Source organism: Natrix helvetica (genome assembly GCF_964273705.1).
Source record: "Natrix helvetica genome assembly, chromosome: 9".
NCBI classification, from domain to species: Eukaryota; Metazoa; Chordata; class Lepidosauria; order Squamata; family Natricidae; genus Natrix; species Natrix helvetica.
This window is the reverse complement of record NC_138560.1, coordinates 8,823,556-8,840,109: the sequence shown is the minus strand read 5'-3', so window position 1 is coordinate 8,840,109 and position 16,554 is coordinate 8,823,556. Positions and strand designations below refer to the sequence as shown.

The 16,554-nt window shown below is 43.5% G+C and overlaps 1 protein-coding gene across 1 annotated transcript in view; it reads right to left on the bottom strand.

Moving 5' to 3' along the window:
* NFKBID (NFKB inhibitor delta) overlaps positions 1 to 16,554 on the bottom strand; it is a 33,745-nt gene that overhangs the window by 7,320 nt on the left and 9,871 nt on the right. The window contains exons 2-6 of the mRNA XM_081962677.1: positions 9,260 to 9,351; positions 8,449 to 8,482; positions 3,500 to 3,798; positions 2,188 to 2,393; positions 567 to 672 (exon numbers count right to left, since the gene is read on the bottom strand). Coding sequence (XP_081818803.1) covers positions 567 to 672; positions 2,188 to 2,393; positions 3,500 to 3,798; positions 8,449 to 8,482; positions 9,260 to 9,351 — 737 coding nt within the window. The remainder of the gene's footprint in view (positions 1 to 566; positions 673 to 2,187; positions 2,394 to 3,499; positions 3,799 to 8,448; positions 8,483 to 9,259; positions 9,352 to 16,554) is intronic.

Below are 16,554 nucleotides of genomic sequence, written 5' to 3'. Positions count from 1 at the left end.
GGCTGCTGCCCTGATCTGCCTATCCTAGATCCAAAACTGTGACTGTTGTAAGGAAAAAAATTAAAACAGGCCTAACTCTAATATTTGCATCTGCCGGGAACATGTGTCCAAATCTGCTTCCGAATGGCATTTTTGTTTACATTGTAATCTCAGATTCTTGACGGACAGATGGAGATGCTTTCCCATTCCAGTATAACATAGAGCAGCAGATGATGCAGGACAAGCCACAGGGGTGATGGGAAAAGACTGCTTTCAGGCAAGATCCTGGAGCAATACATGTGCAGGGAGAGAACCTCCAGCTAATCCATGGACCAGGGATCTTCAAACTTGGCAACGTTAAGACTTGTGGACTTCAACTCCCAGAATTCCCCAGCCAGCATGGGAACTTTAAGATTTGTGGACTTCAACTCCCAGAATTCCCCAGCCAGCATGGGAACTTTAAGACTTGTGGACTTCAACTCCCAGAATTCCTCAGCCAACATGCCTGGTTGGGGAATTCTGGAAGTTTATGTCCAGAAATCTAAAAGTTGCCATGTTTGGAGACCCCTGTCACAGAACACACTCACCTTCCCCCTGTGTTCTTTGATATCCAACTGTCCACAATCTCGGAACATTTCAGCGGCAGCGTACGAAAATGGGCGGAGTCCTTGAGCCACAAAGAGATGGAGCAACCTAGAGACAAAAAGGGCTCAGAATGATCCAAAGTTCACCATATTGTTTGGACAGCCACTTCCCATGTCAACATCCTTACCCTCACTTTTTTTTTAAAGCACTCTGACTTCAGAAACTTTTGGGAGTTTACAACTAGCACTGAGGATCCTCCCTCCCTCCCCCAACTTTTTAAGCAACTTGCGTTCTCTTATTTGCAAACTCGCTGGCTGCATGTCTTATTTTATAATTTGAATTTTGAAGGGTTGCCAGGTTTCAGTCTATTTCCAGATAAAGGATCCCAGGAAGGAAAACCAAGGTCGCTCTTGAATTCATAAAGCCAATTGTGCAGATGAGGACATCGCTTACCTGATCCTAGCTTTCTCAGATGCAGTAAGGTATCTACTACATTTTCATGTATAGTATCCTAATCGGTACCTTGTGCAACACCTATAGTGGTGTCTAAAGGTGAAGGAAGCAAGGATGACTTGCGAAGACAGAAAGCTATAGATTCTAATGAACGGTATCGGCATACATTAGACTTAGCTATGTATCTCTTTTTCTTTTTTCTCTTGTCATTCATTGATAGAATTTTGCTTGCGTCTCCTTATGCATTTCCTTGACCTTGGCAACTTGACGATGTGGCCTTCAACTCCCAGAATCCCCCACACAGCATGAGCTCCACCCATCTTCAAGTTGTCAAGATTGAGAAATGCTTCCTTTTGCCTTTTCTCTGTGGGTATAACATTACTTACCTGAAATGGAATAGCGTGTGAGATATGATTATCTATTATTAGGGATTAGCACAGTGATATGCAGACAGCTGCAAAGGAATTATCACAAGGGCATCTACACAGATTTAACATATAAAAATGCAAACTGTAAATCTACTGGTTGCCTTTGTTGCGTGGCAATACTTTGTTGGCCACCCAATTGCCATGCTTTTTCCCTATCTGATTCACTCTAAGGGGCAAGAAAACGACACCGCTGCCACCGTTTAATCCTGGTTTATGCTGCAACCATGGATGTTTTCCAGATGTGATATGACTATATAACACTTGGCATTTCTAGCCAGTAAGGTCTTTGGCTTTCCAAGCTGGAAATTATAGGCCTCCCCCTTTTGGAAAGCAGCAGGTTGGGAACAGATGCCAGTCCTTTTCCCAGCTGGTTCTTATGTAGCCTGCTTGTTATCATCATCATTTAACAACCCCATAATCCCTTGCTGGGTGGAGTCTGGGCAACTGAATGGAGCTAGCAGTTTAATGGCCAGATGCCCTTCCTGTCGCCAATGTGGAGCTTTGTTCAGCAGATATATTCTCATTGGGCCCAGAGAGAGAGAGAAATATCTGCCTCTACCTAGGATCGAACTCACAGCCTGCTGATTGTGTGGTGAGAGCTCCACTTCTAGGCCACTGCACCACTCTGTGTAGCCTGCTTGTTATCTGCTTCCCGAAACCTTTCATCTTTTCCCCACCTCCGTCCCAAAGAAGAACACGGAACGAGTTTCTCAGTGGGATGGTGCCCCAGTTGTACACTTACGTGTCGCCATCTTCATCCTGCTGCAAAAGGCGAGATAGAGCTATATTCTGGATCTGTGCCCGAGCTTGAGTCAGTTCCCCCAGATCTACATCCACAGATAAGTCTGCATAACTCCCAGGAAGGAGGAGGCAAGCATCGTTTTGTTCCTCTCCCAGCCAGGAGGTCTCCGAGCTTGGATAAAGATGGACAGCTTCAGTGGCAACCTTCTGGATGGAAATTAAAAACAACAACAACAAGGTAAACAGGTGTCGGAGTGAAGCTGATCTAAAGACAGGTGGTTCCGCCTTCTGCACCTCTGCCCATGATCCTTGCTAACCTTTCATGCCTAAAACAGGATTAGAACTCAGGAATGAAGGTGAATATACCTGTCCCTGGATAATGTTGCAGGATCAGAGGTGATATTCAGCTGGTTCTCTCCAGTTCTAGCAAATCAGTAGCAGTGGCTGCGGGAAGCTCCACCCATCCGCCCTGATGTAATGAGGGAGTACTGTGCATGCACAGATGTGGCACAGTGCGCTCACATTTGCGAACCAGTGGGGAAGGTAAGTGAATCCCACCACTGTGCAGGATCCAAGCTGTGTTGGTCATTGAGACCAGAGGTTTTGTCTTCTGACGATGTTGGAATCGTGCTGGAGCCCATCTTCAGAAAACGTCTCTCCAGCACGAGTCTGAAAGCTTGAAAGACAAAACCTCTGGTCCCAATGTCCGAACCAGATTGGATCCTTCGGGATTAGAACTCACAGTCTCCTGTTTTCTAGGCCAGCATCTTAACCACTACACCAAACTGTTTCTTAGGGATGCGCTGTTCTCGCCATCGTGGTTCTAGTGTTTTCAGCCTCCCTTTGCCTTCTAAGTATTTCACGACTGATTCCATAGGGTTTGTTTTTCTCCCCTCAAGTCCCCGAGTGAGTATTCAAGAAAGGGAATGAATGGATGCCTGGCTCAATTTTACAGGTCCAAACCAGCACCATATTTCCTCCTACAAACGGTAGTTCAGCTCATCTGGATAGCAGCTGGATAGGGAAAATGAGCCCAGACTTCTCTACTTTGCAAATACATCTGGGCGCTTAAAAAAAAAAGGAAATATATAACATACTGCTTTCTCATCGTCCTTTCCAAAGAAAAGATATGAATTGCACTTTGGAAAGGCTCCTGGCACGCGTTGAGAGATCACATCTGCACACAATTCTCAGGATACGCTTTTTGAGAAGCAAGTGGCTTTTTACAGCCAGCTTGAGACATTAATATGGATCCACTGCTAAATGCCCCCAGGGAACTCATTCTATCCCACTTCCATCTCCGTTCATCTCACCTCGTAATTTACCGCTGATGTTATCTTGGAAGGATAGGCTTCCTTGGGACCTCCAGGACCTGCTGCTCCATAAATATTGGTTTCCAAGGGAGGGCAGGGGCTCATCACATCGTACTGGCTCCCTGGAGGCTGGAAATGGAAATCGTTGCCAGGGTCCATACACGGGTAGTGAAAATCTGGAGAGAAAGCTCCTTGGCTAGAGGCATCTGGTTGCCAGGCGGGAAAGGCAGCAATTGGATACTGAGGAACCGTAGACTGTCCTAGAGGAGAAACCCCTTTTTCTATTGTTCCATGGGGCTCTAAGGAAAGAGATTTGGGGAAGTTCCGATCAGTGTTTAAAGTTGATTTCTTTGGAGAAGCAGAAAATGCTTAGATCGCTGCATTCAGGCGTACACTGATGACCTTAGTTATCTACTGCAGCTATCTAAGGGTGAAGAATGGTCACACATACAAACCCGCCATCCTGGACCCAACGTTTGGGAAGCCGGTCTCTGCCTGTCACAAGCCAGGACAAAGGGTGAGTGATGGAGGAGTAACACCTCCTTTAAAAACCTTGGTCTAGCTGGCCCGGCTGGTAGCACCTCGTAAGGGCCCCTTTCCAGGATTACAGGAGAAGACGGTCAACGGTTTTGAAGGCAGAAGAGGACTCTATGCCCCAACGGCAGATAAAATGGCAGAACCATCTTCTAGGACTGGGTTGACGAACCTTTGGCACGCATGTCACAGGTGGCACGCGGGGCCATTTGTTGGGGCACACAAGGCCTTTTTTAAAGATATTTTTCGCCCTCCCCAGGCTCCAGAGGCTTTATAGGAACCTGGAGAGGGTGAGAACAGGCCCTCCGGAGGCTTCAAGAGCTTCCCTGAAGCCTCTGGAGCACAAAAAACCAGCCCTATGGGCAAATGGGAAGTTCAGGAATGGACTTCCGGTTTATTCGTAGGGCTGGTTTAAGCCCTCCGGAGCCTTCAGGGGCCTTCCGGAGGCTTCCCTGAAGGCTCCGGAGGCCGAAAAACGACCCAACGGAAATGACTTCTGGTTTGCTCATAGGCTGCTTTTAGTCCTTCGGAGCCTGGGGAGGGCGAAAAAAACATGCCAAAAATGGGAAGTCCCGCCTGTCATGCGCACATGCGTGCTGGGGGGGGGTGGCACATTGCATTATGGGTGTGGCACGCCCACGCACGCCCTCCCGCGCTCCCCCCTTATGGCACGCTTGCCAAAAAAGGTTCACCATCGCTTTTCTAGGAGAAGGGAAACACTGATTGCAAACCTCCACTGCCTTGTGGCTATATCCACCACTGGAAAAGGCTTCAGGAGTCAACCTCGAGGCAAAATCCGGAGCCGGAGTCCCGGAAGCAGTTCGTGACTGTGTACAATCATGTTCTGGTAACTCCTGCGATGCAACTGGAACCAATCGTATCGGCTCTGCTGTTCTATTGGAGAGGGGGAATCTGCTGCTTGGGTAACATCTATCCTCCATATTAATCTATATTAATCTACCCAGGCCTCGTGCTCTGGAGAGAACAGTTCAGCTGTACCTCTTTCCAGAGCACAACACCATAGCCCTTTGAGACTGATGGATGCCAATGCAATATCTACTGCAGCTGTCTAAGGGTGAAGAATGGTCATACTTGGCTAAGTGGCTTAGTATCTTGCTCCCATGTATATTTAATCTGGACATTTTTAATCTCTTTATTGTTTTCAGTATTTTTAATTGTAATATATATTTTTTGAATTGTAAGCCATCCAGAGTCATTGACTAAGACGGGCAGCTGTAGAATTTGAATGCATACCTATGTACATAAATAAAGTCTACCTTGCAGGGCTGTTGCAAGGTAAAAATGCAGCAGAGGAAAAATCTCTTTGGGTCAATTTGCACCCTTAGAGGAAATGTTATTAAATACATAATAGTGAATCAATAATCCTAAGTAAAGACCTAATGGAACTCTGAGCAATAAATCTGCAATAAATCTATCTGAATAATAAAACTTGCCCCGTAATTGAATAATACAGGATAACCCCTGTATTTTAAATAGTTTTAATTGAAATGCGGGAACAAATAGAAATTAACATTTAGAAGGAAGGAAAGAAGGAAGGAAAAACAAAACCAGAAGTGCAGGGGGGAAAAAAACACCTCCTGATTTTCTTTCATAGCAGTTGTAAGTGGGAATTAACTTCTTATTTGATGGTTACCGCATGGCTTTCACTTTTTATATAATCTTATTTTTTAATCATCCATATATCAAAAGTTCATTTCCCCCTCCTCCTGTTTCATGCACACGAGGTCCATAAGGGTTTTCCAGTCAGCGCTAAACTTAATGTTTATACTCTAACCAAAGATTTGTCTGATGACTTTAGTGGGTTTGATAGACAGTGCAGGATTCACAAACATGAGGCTGAGATAGCTTTCTCCAATAAAAGATAATTCGTTGAACATTCACAACTGTGGTAACCCCCAGAGACAGTCTCATTATTGTCTTCCAACTGAAAAATCCCCCTCGGCAAATCATCCATCTCCACTTTGGAAGTTAGACGTGGCAACAGCTGCCTAGGGCCCTTAACGCTCTAACCAGATCTTAAGAGGGCAGAAGTTGTGCTTCATTTGAACATCTTCCATTCTGAGAGGTCCTTAGTCCTCTCTGAGCTTGGTTATTTCCTTGCAGACGTCTCATTACCAAACTAGGTAACATCATCAGTGCTGGTCCTGATGAGTTTACCAAGTGTTTCCTAGTTTGGGTAATGAAACATCTACAAGAAAACAAGCAACCTCAGAGAGCACCAAGCACCCCTGATACAAAGAGAACGCCTACATAAGAGAATTGCATAGATGCAATTCAAAAACAGCTATATAGGATCCCGGTTAATTTGTTACATTATGAAAAAAAAAACACCAAGCTCAGAGTGTAAGGAGTTCCAAGTAATATGTCCATAGCAAACAAAACTCCGAGGCAAGTGGATTCCTCAAAGAATAGTTTTATTGGATATATCATATCGGCGCAACTTGGTGAAAACCGACTCTGAAAGTTCCCGTGGTTTTCACCTAATTGAAAGTAAAGGTTTTTCCCCTTTCCCAAACAATCAGTCACATGATCCAATCAAGGTGCCGTCTGGTTGCCTGGTAACTTCACTCCTCCTCTCTCTGGCCACCCGTGAGAACGTCCTTGGTTCCCAGGAGAAAGTATTTTGGTTTTTTTGCTACAAAAAACCCAGCTATCTCTATTCCCCCCTCCCTATCCCTCAGCTCCAGTGTGGAGCTTCAAAATGGCTTCGGTCAGGCCAGCTTCAGGGTTGACACAAAGAGCACGAAGGATCCCTCATTTCAACCCTGAGCTACAAATATTCTCTTTTCTCTACCTCTAACCTCGATTCCTGCTTTATGCCTATTAGAACTAGAACTCCCTTGGTTTATAGACCAGCATCTTAACCTCTAAACCAGGAGTTGGCAACCTTAAACATTCAAAGAGCCACAAAGATCCTAACCGGAAGCCCCCCATTCAATTCTGGAGCCAATTGGAAGTTCGGTTCCCCCCACCATAGAGTCTCCTCCTAGAGCAGCATCCTTTTTCCTCTATCTTTCCTAACCGAAAGCCCTAGCAATTGGGGAGCTGACTGCGACAGGGAGCCACAGCAGAGGATTGAAAGAGCCACATGCGGCTCCAGAGCTGCAGGTTGCTGTCCCCTGCTCTATACCAATCTAAGTTGCCCAGTCAGCTTGAGGATCACTGAAAATGCTCATAGTTAAAGGTCACCCAAGCTTTCCAGGTTCAGCTAGCCATGCTGAAACAATGTCCTACCCTTATTGTCCTAAAGTAGAGAAGAAATCAAGATTGACTTGAAGTTCTCCAAGAATGTACCTGGAAGATTTAAACCACAATGCAGCTCAACATTTCTGTTGCTAAGCGAGGCTGTTGTTAAGTGAGGTTTCCCCCCATTTTATAGCCTTTTTGCCACAATTGTTCTGGGACAGCGCAACTGTCATAAAACAGTTGCCAAGCTCCCGTATTTTGATCACATGACTCAGGGGGATGCTGCAACAGTCATAAGAGTGGAAAGTAGTCCTAGGTCACATTTTCAGTGCCGTTGTAACTTGGAACTGTCAGGCCTGCAACCATATTTTCTTTTGTATCCTTGGCCTGCCACACTTTCTATTATTCCACTATGCATTTTCTGTTGTGGGAAAATGGGAGGGGGGATTGTACCGAGTTAGATGATATGTAGCAATAACAAAATTCTTTCTAGAAAGTCAAGGTCATCCTTTGTCTCTGCACCTCTGCACCTGACTGGAACTGAATGGGCGGAACTGTCAACATGGCAGTGGAAGATTGGACCATGTGATGGACTTGTGGGTGTGGAGGCAAGATCTTGAACTTTCAACTGGGTGGGGAAAACCGGGAATCTTTCAGATTCGGGTTTTCCCAAATGTGCCAACATGGCTCTCTTAATAAACTGGAACTTTGAGGAATCCTTTGCCTGGGACTCTGATTTAATTTTGGATGCTATTTGGAACCCTGACAGGAACAGTCACTGAAGGAATGGTTGTAAGTTGGGAACCACCTGTAGTTGGCAGTGCCATTTTGAGAATGAAGCAATAATTCTGTAACAGTATGAACCAGGAAATGGATTAAATGGATTAAATAGATCGAGATTGAGAGATGAAGAGATAGATAATGAGTTCAATCTGAAACCGCTTGGAAGTTTATTAAGTGACCTAAGCCCAAAATAAATTAGTCTTGCTGCAATTTAAGTGGAAAAACCTTAAGTACCTCAAACGCTTTGCATAATCTGTTAACCTCCAGATGCACTGGAAAATCTCTGCTCCGTTAGAATTGCTGGAGTTGTTAAGATGCCAGCTGGAGGGCACCATGTTTAGAGAAGCTGATGGAAAGCTAAATTCACAAGAGCATTTGTGACAGAGATAAAGCAATTACATTCCCAGATGTCTGAGTCCACTCACCTGGCCAGCTGGCTTCTAAAGCTCCTGGAGGGATCTGAAATGGGAATAGAAAGAGAAAGAGAGAGAAAATAATGAATCTGAGAAAGGCAATAAGACCAGGTTGGATCAACCCTCTCTGTTCAAATGCATTTCAGGAAGAAGACAAATGAAGGCCCAAAATAGTTCAGTGATTCCACAAAGAACCTAGAAAGAAACTGAGTTGTGTCGGTGAAGAATCTCAGTCATCCAGGCAAAGGTGTCTTAAAGGTGGAATGGAACAACTCACTGCAGCCAACGTACCATGGCCAATTCACTACAACTGGCTTGCTATGGCCAACTTGCCATGATCAACTCATCATGGCCAACTTGCCATGGTCAATCTGCCATGACCAACTTGCCACAGGACAACCTCACTGCGGGACAATTCAACAATTCAATTATTTAAAATAGTTTAAAACATATTTTAATTTTCGTCATTCGCATTTCATTTTGTCCCTCAATTCAGCATCCTTTCTTGAATGATTCTATTCCATTATTTCTTTGATATTAGTGTAACTTTCTTGAATGATTCTATTCCATTATTTCTTTGATATTAGTGTAACTCTGGTCCTGTGGTGAATTGGCCGTGGCAAATTGCTCCGTGGTGAGTTGGCTGCAGAGAGTTGGCCACGTTGAGTTGGCAGGCAAAGGTGCCTGAAGGTTGAATCATGGCAACGGGACAAAATTGGTCCAGTTGCCGTGATTCGACCTTCAAATCGAGTTGTGCTTCAGAGAAGCGTCTGGCTATCTGCATGTAATATGGGTGCCCAGGTGCATTCAGCAGGTGACTCACCAGGGGTGCAGTGCTGTGGCTCAGAGCAGCTTGTTGTTGTCTTCGTTGCTCCAGTAACTTCCGCACAGTTTGAGGTGGTGGCCCTTTGCAGCCTGTAAGTAGACAGAGAGAATTGGGATATTAGAACTGGGGTACATGTGGGGATCATCCATAACCTTCCTTTGAGGTATATAGTCTTCAGGACAATTGCCCCAATATCAGACTTTTAGCTATACAACTTGGGATGAAGACTCTTTGAATGCTGTGGGAGCAGGAATGGATTTCCAGAGGGGAAAAAACTGCAGCCTACTGGAACCAGGAGCTCCATTCAGGTGACTCTGAGGACACAGATACAACTCCAAGTGCTACAAAGACCCTCTAAAATGATGCAAATGACCAGCTGTCTGCAAGAATATGCCGTATTTTTCGGAGTATAAGACACGCTGAAGTATAAGACGCACCTTGATTTTGGGGAGGAAAACAAGGGAAAAATATCTGCCTCTGCCTCTCAGCAATTTGCCTCCTTGCAACAAACAGTACAGACAATATACACTGTAGTGTTTATATTTCAGACTATACTTGTACAGATGCTGTTAAAATTGATGCGCTTTCTGGAAGTATAGTTATTCTCTGCTATTTAAAAGAATAGCACTTTTTAAAACAATAGCACGGGGGCTCTTCAGATCAAGCATTTATTTTTAAAAATAAATGTTAAGCTGTCTAGAACAATAATAAAGCAGTCTTTAAAAAATAAGTTTAATAATTTGAACATCTATAGGCATTTATAGTTGTTGACTTACCTCCTTGCCGCCAACAGCCTGATTAGCACAAGGAAAAAAATCTGCCTCCCAGCAATTTGCCAGTCAAGCAAACAGCAAGTTTCACTTTCAATTTCTCCCGATCATCAGCTGTTACAGGCTACAGGGATTGCTAGAGTTTACTGAAGCCTCAGCAAGCCCTGTTTGCTGCAAAGAGGTAAATTGCTGGGAGGCAGCGGCCAAAGGGTTGGGGCCGGTAGGTGGGTGGGGTTACATTCAGTGCATAAGACACACCCAAATTTTCATCCTCTTTTAGGGGGGAAAAGGTGCGTCTTATATTCCAAAAAATACAGTAAATCCTGCCATTCCCCATTACCTGTCAGAGCTGAAGAAGCTTCTTGGATGAGTTACTCTATAAGTAACTCAAGACAGCAAACATACATAGTACCTTTTTCTCTTTCCCACGATCTCCTCTGTGAGATTGGGCTCAGAGAGAGTGATTTGCCCAAAATCACCCTGCCATCTTTCATGCCTAAAGCAAGACTAGGATTCACAGTCTCTTGGTGATTGGTCCAAAGTCACCCAGGTGGCCATTTTGCCTCAAGTGGGACTAGAACTCCCATCTCCTGGTTTCCAGGCCAGCGCCTTAACCCTTACATTTATTGAACATTTTAACAACAATAGTAAGAACTAGTACAAACCAAAATAGAATGAAAAAGAATAAAGGGTGAAAGAAAAGAATAATCTAAAGGTGCTGAAAGAAAATAGATAGAAGTTGAGAAAAAGTAAAAAAGATATTCTGAAGACTGCAGTCTTTTTCACAGCAATTCAAGGTACAATTATGTTTTAACTTCTCTCTAAAGTTACATCATAACACTCGTCTTTCTATAATCTATAACCTCATCTACAATGTATCCTGTCTAATCATCAGAATCATAAAATTACAAGTTCACATTTTTCTTTCTTGCGCACAAAAAGCCCATAAGGGGTTTCCAATCACGGATAAACGCTATCTTTTCTCTGATCACGCCAGTCAATTTAGCCACTTCAGCAAGTCCTGTCATCTTCTTCACCAACCATGCCCTCTACTGTAGCTGTTGCCAAATCTTTCCATCTTTGGGTGTTACCATAATCTTGCTTGCAGGTATCGTATCTTTAAAAAAAACAAAACCCAGCATTCCGCATCTCTTCTCTAGCTGTTTCAATCCCAGGAGGAAAAGTTATGGTTTCAATTGAATGTTAAGCTTTAAAATCCTCTGAATCACTGGATGTGTTTAAGCCTTTAGCAAAAGATGCTTTAAGACTTCTGTGTTTCCAGCCCCTGAAAAGTGGTAACATCAGCATATTTGAGATTGCTGAGGGTTGCTCCTAGCAATTTAAATTCTGTTCCGATCGCTTCCATTCCAACTCTTTCTCATGATATATTCTGCAGATTAGTAAAAACAAGCAGCGTGACCATGTACAATGTTAGGTAATACTCCATTCCCGATTTAGAACCACTTAATTGCGCCACATTCTGTTCTAACTGCTCCTTCCCGGGGTCGTCTTACCAATTCTTCAATAGACAGATTAGATAGCTTGGCACTCCCCGTGTTTTCGAGGGCCATTCACCATTCGTTCTGGTGTACACAATCAAAAGCCTTAATATATTCAATGAAGCATGAAAAGAAATTTTGATATTTTGCTTTCAGTCGTTTCCAGCAGCCATCAAATGAGAGCAACGAGCTTTTAATGGACCCAACCTCTTTGAGATCCACATGTACAGCTAATGATATTCTCCTTCCAAATATAAGAACTTCGAATAACTTTATTGCCACTTTGAATGCACACTAATTGGCAGACATGAAAACGAAACTACATACACATGACAAATAAAGAAATAAGCAAGCAAGCGAATAAATAAATAAATACAAAATTATGCATATAGGTAAAGGTAAAGGTTCCCCTTGCACATATGGGCTAGTCGTTCCCGACTCCTGGGGGGGGCGGTGCTCATCTCCATTTCAAAGCCGAAGAGCCAGCGCTGTCCAAAGACGTCTCCATGGTCATGTGGCTGGCATGACTAAATGCCGAAGGTGCACAGAACGCTGTTACCTTCCCACCAAAGGTGGTCCCTATTTTTCTACTCGCATTTTTACATACTTTCGAACTGCTAGGTTGGCAGAAGCTGGGACAAAAAACGGGAGCTCACTCCGTTACGCGGCACTAAGGATTCGAACCGCTGAACTGCCAACCTTTCTGATCGACAAGCTCAGCGTCTTAGCCACTGAGCCATTGTATGATGTTTATCCAAAAAGAAGGAACGCGATAGGATCTGGAACTCAACTTCATTTCAGGTTAATGACATTAAGGGAATTAACACGGATGCATTTGTTTGCCCAGGCAGGACCTGAGATATTAGAAGTTCAATTCCTTCTTGGCTTGTCTAAACTGCTAATTGCATTTCAGGAAAGTTGATTCTGGTGCTCTTGGGTGCTTCGTTGCTGTGCAAACAACATTTTTCTATGTCTTACTTGGCAAGCAGCACTTTCTAGAGGGAGTTTTGTTTGAATCTATGTAGAAAGAAGACACAACAAGGAAAGAGATATTGGTGATTTGGCTTCTTCACACCCGTCCGTCAGTGGTCGCATCAAGGATGGGCTTTTGCTAACAGAATAACAGAGTTAGAAGGGACCTTAAAGGTAAAGGTTCTCCTCGCACATATGTGTTAGTCGTTCCTGACTCTAAGTGGGATGCTCATCTCCGTTTCAAAGCCGAAGAGCCAGCGCTGTCCGAAGATGTCTCCAAGGTCATGTGGCCGGCATGACTAAACGCCGAAGGCGCATGTAACGCTCTTACCTTCCTACCAAAGGTGGTTCCTATTTTTTTACTTGAATTTTTACATGCTTTCAAATTGCTAGGTTGGCAGAAGCTGGGACAAGTACCAGGAGCTCACTCCGTTACGTGGTTGTAGGGATTTGAACCACTGAACTGCCGACCTTTCAATCAACAAGCTCAGCATCTTAGCCACTGAGCCGTCCCTTTTTAGAAGGGACCTTGGGGGGGGGGGTCTTCTAATCCAACCCCCTGCTCGAGCAGAAAACCTTATACCAATTCAGACAAATGGCCACCCAATCACTTCTTAAAAACCTCCAGTGTTTGGGGCACCCATAACGTCTGGAGGCAAATGGTCCCACTGTTTGATTCTTCTCACTATCAGGAAATTTCTCCTTAGTTCTAGGTGGATTCTCTCCTTGATCAGTTTTCATCCATTGCTTCTTCTCCTGCCTTCCGGTGGTTTGGAAAACAGGTTGACCGTCCTCTTCTTTGGGGCAGCCCCTTCAACATTAGAAGATTGCTATCGTGTCACCTCCTCGTTCTTCTTTTCATTAAACTAGACATACCCGACAGACGTGGTATTCAGCAGGTTCTGACCAGTTCTGGAGAACCGGTAGCGGAAATTTTGAGTAGTTTGGAGAACTGATAAATACACCTTGACCCCAATTATTCTCTGCCTCCCAAGTCCCAGCTGATTGGGAGGAAATGGGGATTTTGCAGTACCACCCCCTGCCACGCCCACCAAGCCACACCCACCAAGCCACACCCTCCAAGCCACACCCTCCAAGCCTCAGAACCGGTAGTAAAAAAATTTGAATCCCACAATTGATACCCAATTTCTGAAACTCTTCTTCGTTTCTTTTAGCCTCCAGCCCTCTAATCACCTTTGTTGCTCTTTTCTGCACTCTTTCTAGAGTCTCAAGCTCTTTCTTATATTGTGGTGACCAAAATTGGATGCAATATTCCAAGTGTGGCCAAGTGTGGTCCAGCTAAGCAATCTTTTTTCACCCTTTATAGTGAGGGCTATACAGGTAGTCATAGAAGCAGAGAAAACTGACAGCAGAAAGAGACCTGGCGGTCCATCAAATGTCTCCTTTCAGTTTTTGTTTCTTTTCTTCTGTCAGTTCTCCTTTTCATTCATGCATTTAGTATCATTATTTATTATTTTTATTTATTCTTGTCGGATGAAAGATCGATCCTTGACCTATGACCGCGATCGAGACCACAAAGTTTCCATGGCTAAGCACGGCAGTTGTTAAGTGAGTTTTGCCCCGTTTTAGGTGACCTTTCTTGCCACCGTTGCTAAGTGAATCATTGCAGTTAAGTTAGTAAAATGCTTGTTAAGTGAATCTGGCTTCGGGGGAGGCTGCAAAAGTCGTATGTATGAAAAATAGTGATATGTCACTATTGAACAGTCACTGAATGAATGGTTGCAAGATGAGGACTACCTGTATTTGTTCTATGCATGCCAACCTTGGAATTGCATTCAAAGTAGTGGACAAGACCAGGGCAAAGAAAGAAAGAAGAAAAAAAAAGGCAACGGGATTTTATGCACAACTAATTTGAAAGTATATTAAATTAATCCGATCTGGTAATGATGATATTAAATTTATCTTTATGCACTTAAAAAACGTTCATTCCACATTAAATCCTAATTTCCCCATGATTATTAATTCCATCTTTATGATTTTATCATTGCCCTCTGGTGTCCCCATGATAAATGGCATTTTGGCAGCTGGGACCATCTCCCAGGTTTTCAGGAGGTGCAGGACCTCAAAAGGTATACTTCAGATCGAGAGAAAAGATTTAGGGCAGTGATCTGGGAGCATTCTGGGAGCTGAAGTCCACACATCTTAAAACGGCCAAGTTTGAAAAACACTGATTTAGGATAACAGTTGACAGGAGGAGGAGAAGGACGTCTGATTGAGCAAGATTGACTTGCCATACGTATTTTGAAGGGAGTGAATAATAGGTTTTAGTGTAGGGTGCAAAAACCGTGGCTAAGAGGATAAAATGGCCCACCTCTATATGTGCTATCCTAGCAATTATCTCTCTTTTTTTAAAAAAAAAATTTTTCTACGTTTTTCTTTAACATATGTAAGTATTTAGTAAACAGTATATTGTCTGGGTCCATTTGCATATACATAATAATAGTAATAATAATACTCTTTACTTGTACTTCTGATAGTATTCTTCCAACTTCTACTTTCTACCTTTACTATCTAACCATTGATAAAGCAATAAGGGACGCGGTGGCTCAGTGGCTAAGACGCTGAGCTTGTCAATCAGAAAGGTCGGCAGTTCGGATCCCTAGTGCCGCGTAATGGAGTGAGCTCCCATTACTTGTCCCAGCTTCTGCCAACCTAACAGTTGGAAAGCATGTAAAAATGCAAGTAGAAAAACAAGGGCCATTTTGGTGAGAAGGTAACAGCGTTCCATGCACCTTCGGTGTTTAGTCATGCCGGCCACATGATCACGGAGACATATTCGGACGGCGACGGTTTTTCAGCTTTGAAACAGAGATGAGCACCGCCCCCTAGAGTCGGGAACAACTAGCACATATGTGCAAAGGGAACCATTGATAAAACAAATCCCAAGTTAAAAAATATTCTGTGTCTTCTTTGCCCTTTATCTTTAATATTAACCTATCCATTTCCGCACCATCTAATATTTTTAAAATTATATTTTCATCTGTAGGAGTTTCATCATTTTTCCAGTGTTGAGCAAATACAATTCTTGCTTCTGTCAAAACATGTAGCATTAAATATACATTCCCTTTCTCATATGTTTTCTGGCAACATACCTAATAAAAGTAGGCTTTAAATCTATGTGTTGCTTTATCATTTTCTCTAACCATGTATGTATTTTCATGCCATTTTTTTTTGCCTTTGGACATGTACACCACATCGCCCAGTGGGTCCTAGCAATTCTCAAAGCCTCCTCCAAAAATGGAGACAGGCACAGACCTTACAGTCCTTTCGTTTGTATTTCTAGAGTTTTGAGATCAGATTCTTAAAAGGTCAAGCAGTTGCTTTCGATCTTGCCTTCTTGCAGTAGCTTACTGCAGACTTTGAAACCGCTCCAGCCCTCCCTCACATTGACCCTGAGGTCCTGACACCACCCACTTTGGGGACTGCTGTGGCTATTTGATGTGCAAAGCCTGGCCTTTGAGCTGATAGGAGTTGCGCACTTCTTTTACTATTTCAAGAGGAGATCATTCTACATCCAATTTCTTCACTTCTTCATTCAGTCCGCTGGGGTTGGACATGTCTTGGGGTTCATATTTACATAGAGTTTATGGCGTCTTTAAAACATGAGCTTTAATGACAATTCCAGCAGCAGAAAAGAAATGGTGGGGAACTCCAAAATATTTTGATGAAAAATATTTCGACTAGTGGAGACATGATAGCAGTCTTCCAATATCTCAGGGGTTGCCACAAAGAAGAAGGGGTCAAGCTGTTCTCCAAATCATCTGAAGAAGCAATGGGCGGAAACGAATCAAGCAGAGAAGCAACCTTGGGAGTAGAAAACAAGATTAGTAGACATGGATCTCTAGAATTCTCTCCCAATATGGAAGGAAACTAATCAAGGAGAGAAGCAACTTAGAACTAAGGAGAAATTTCCTGACAGTGAGGCCAATTAATCAGTGGAACAGCTTGGCTCCAGAAGTTGTGAATGCTCCAACACTGGAAGTTTTAAAGAAGAGATTGGATAACCATTTGTCTGAAGTAGTATAGGGTT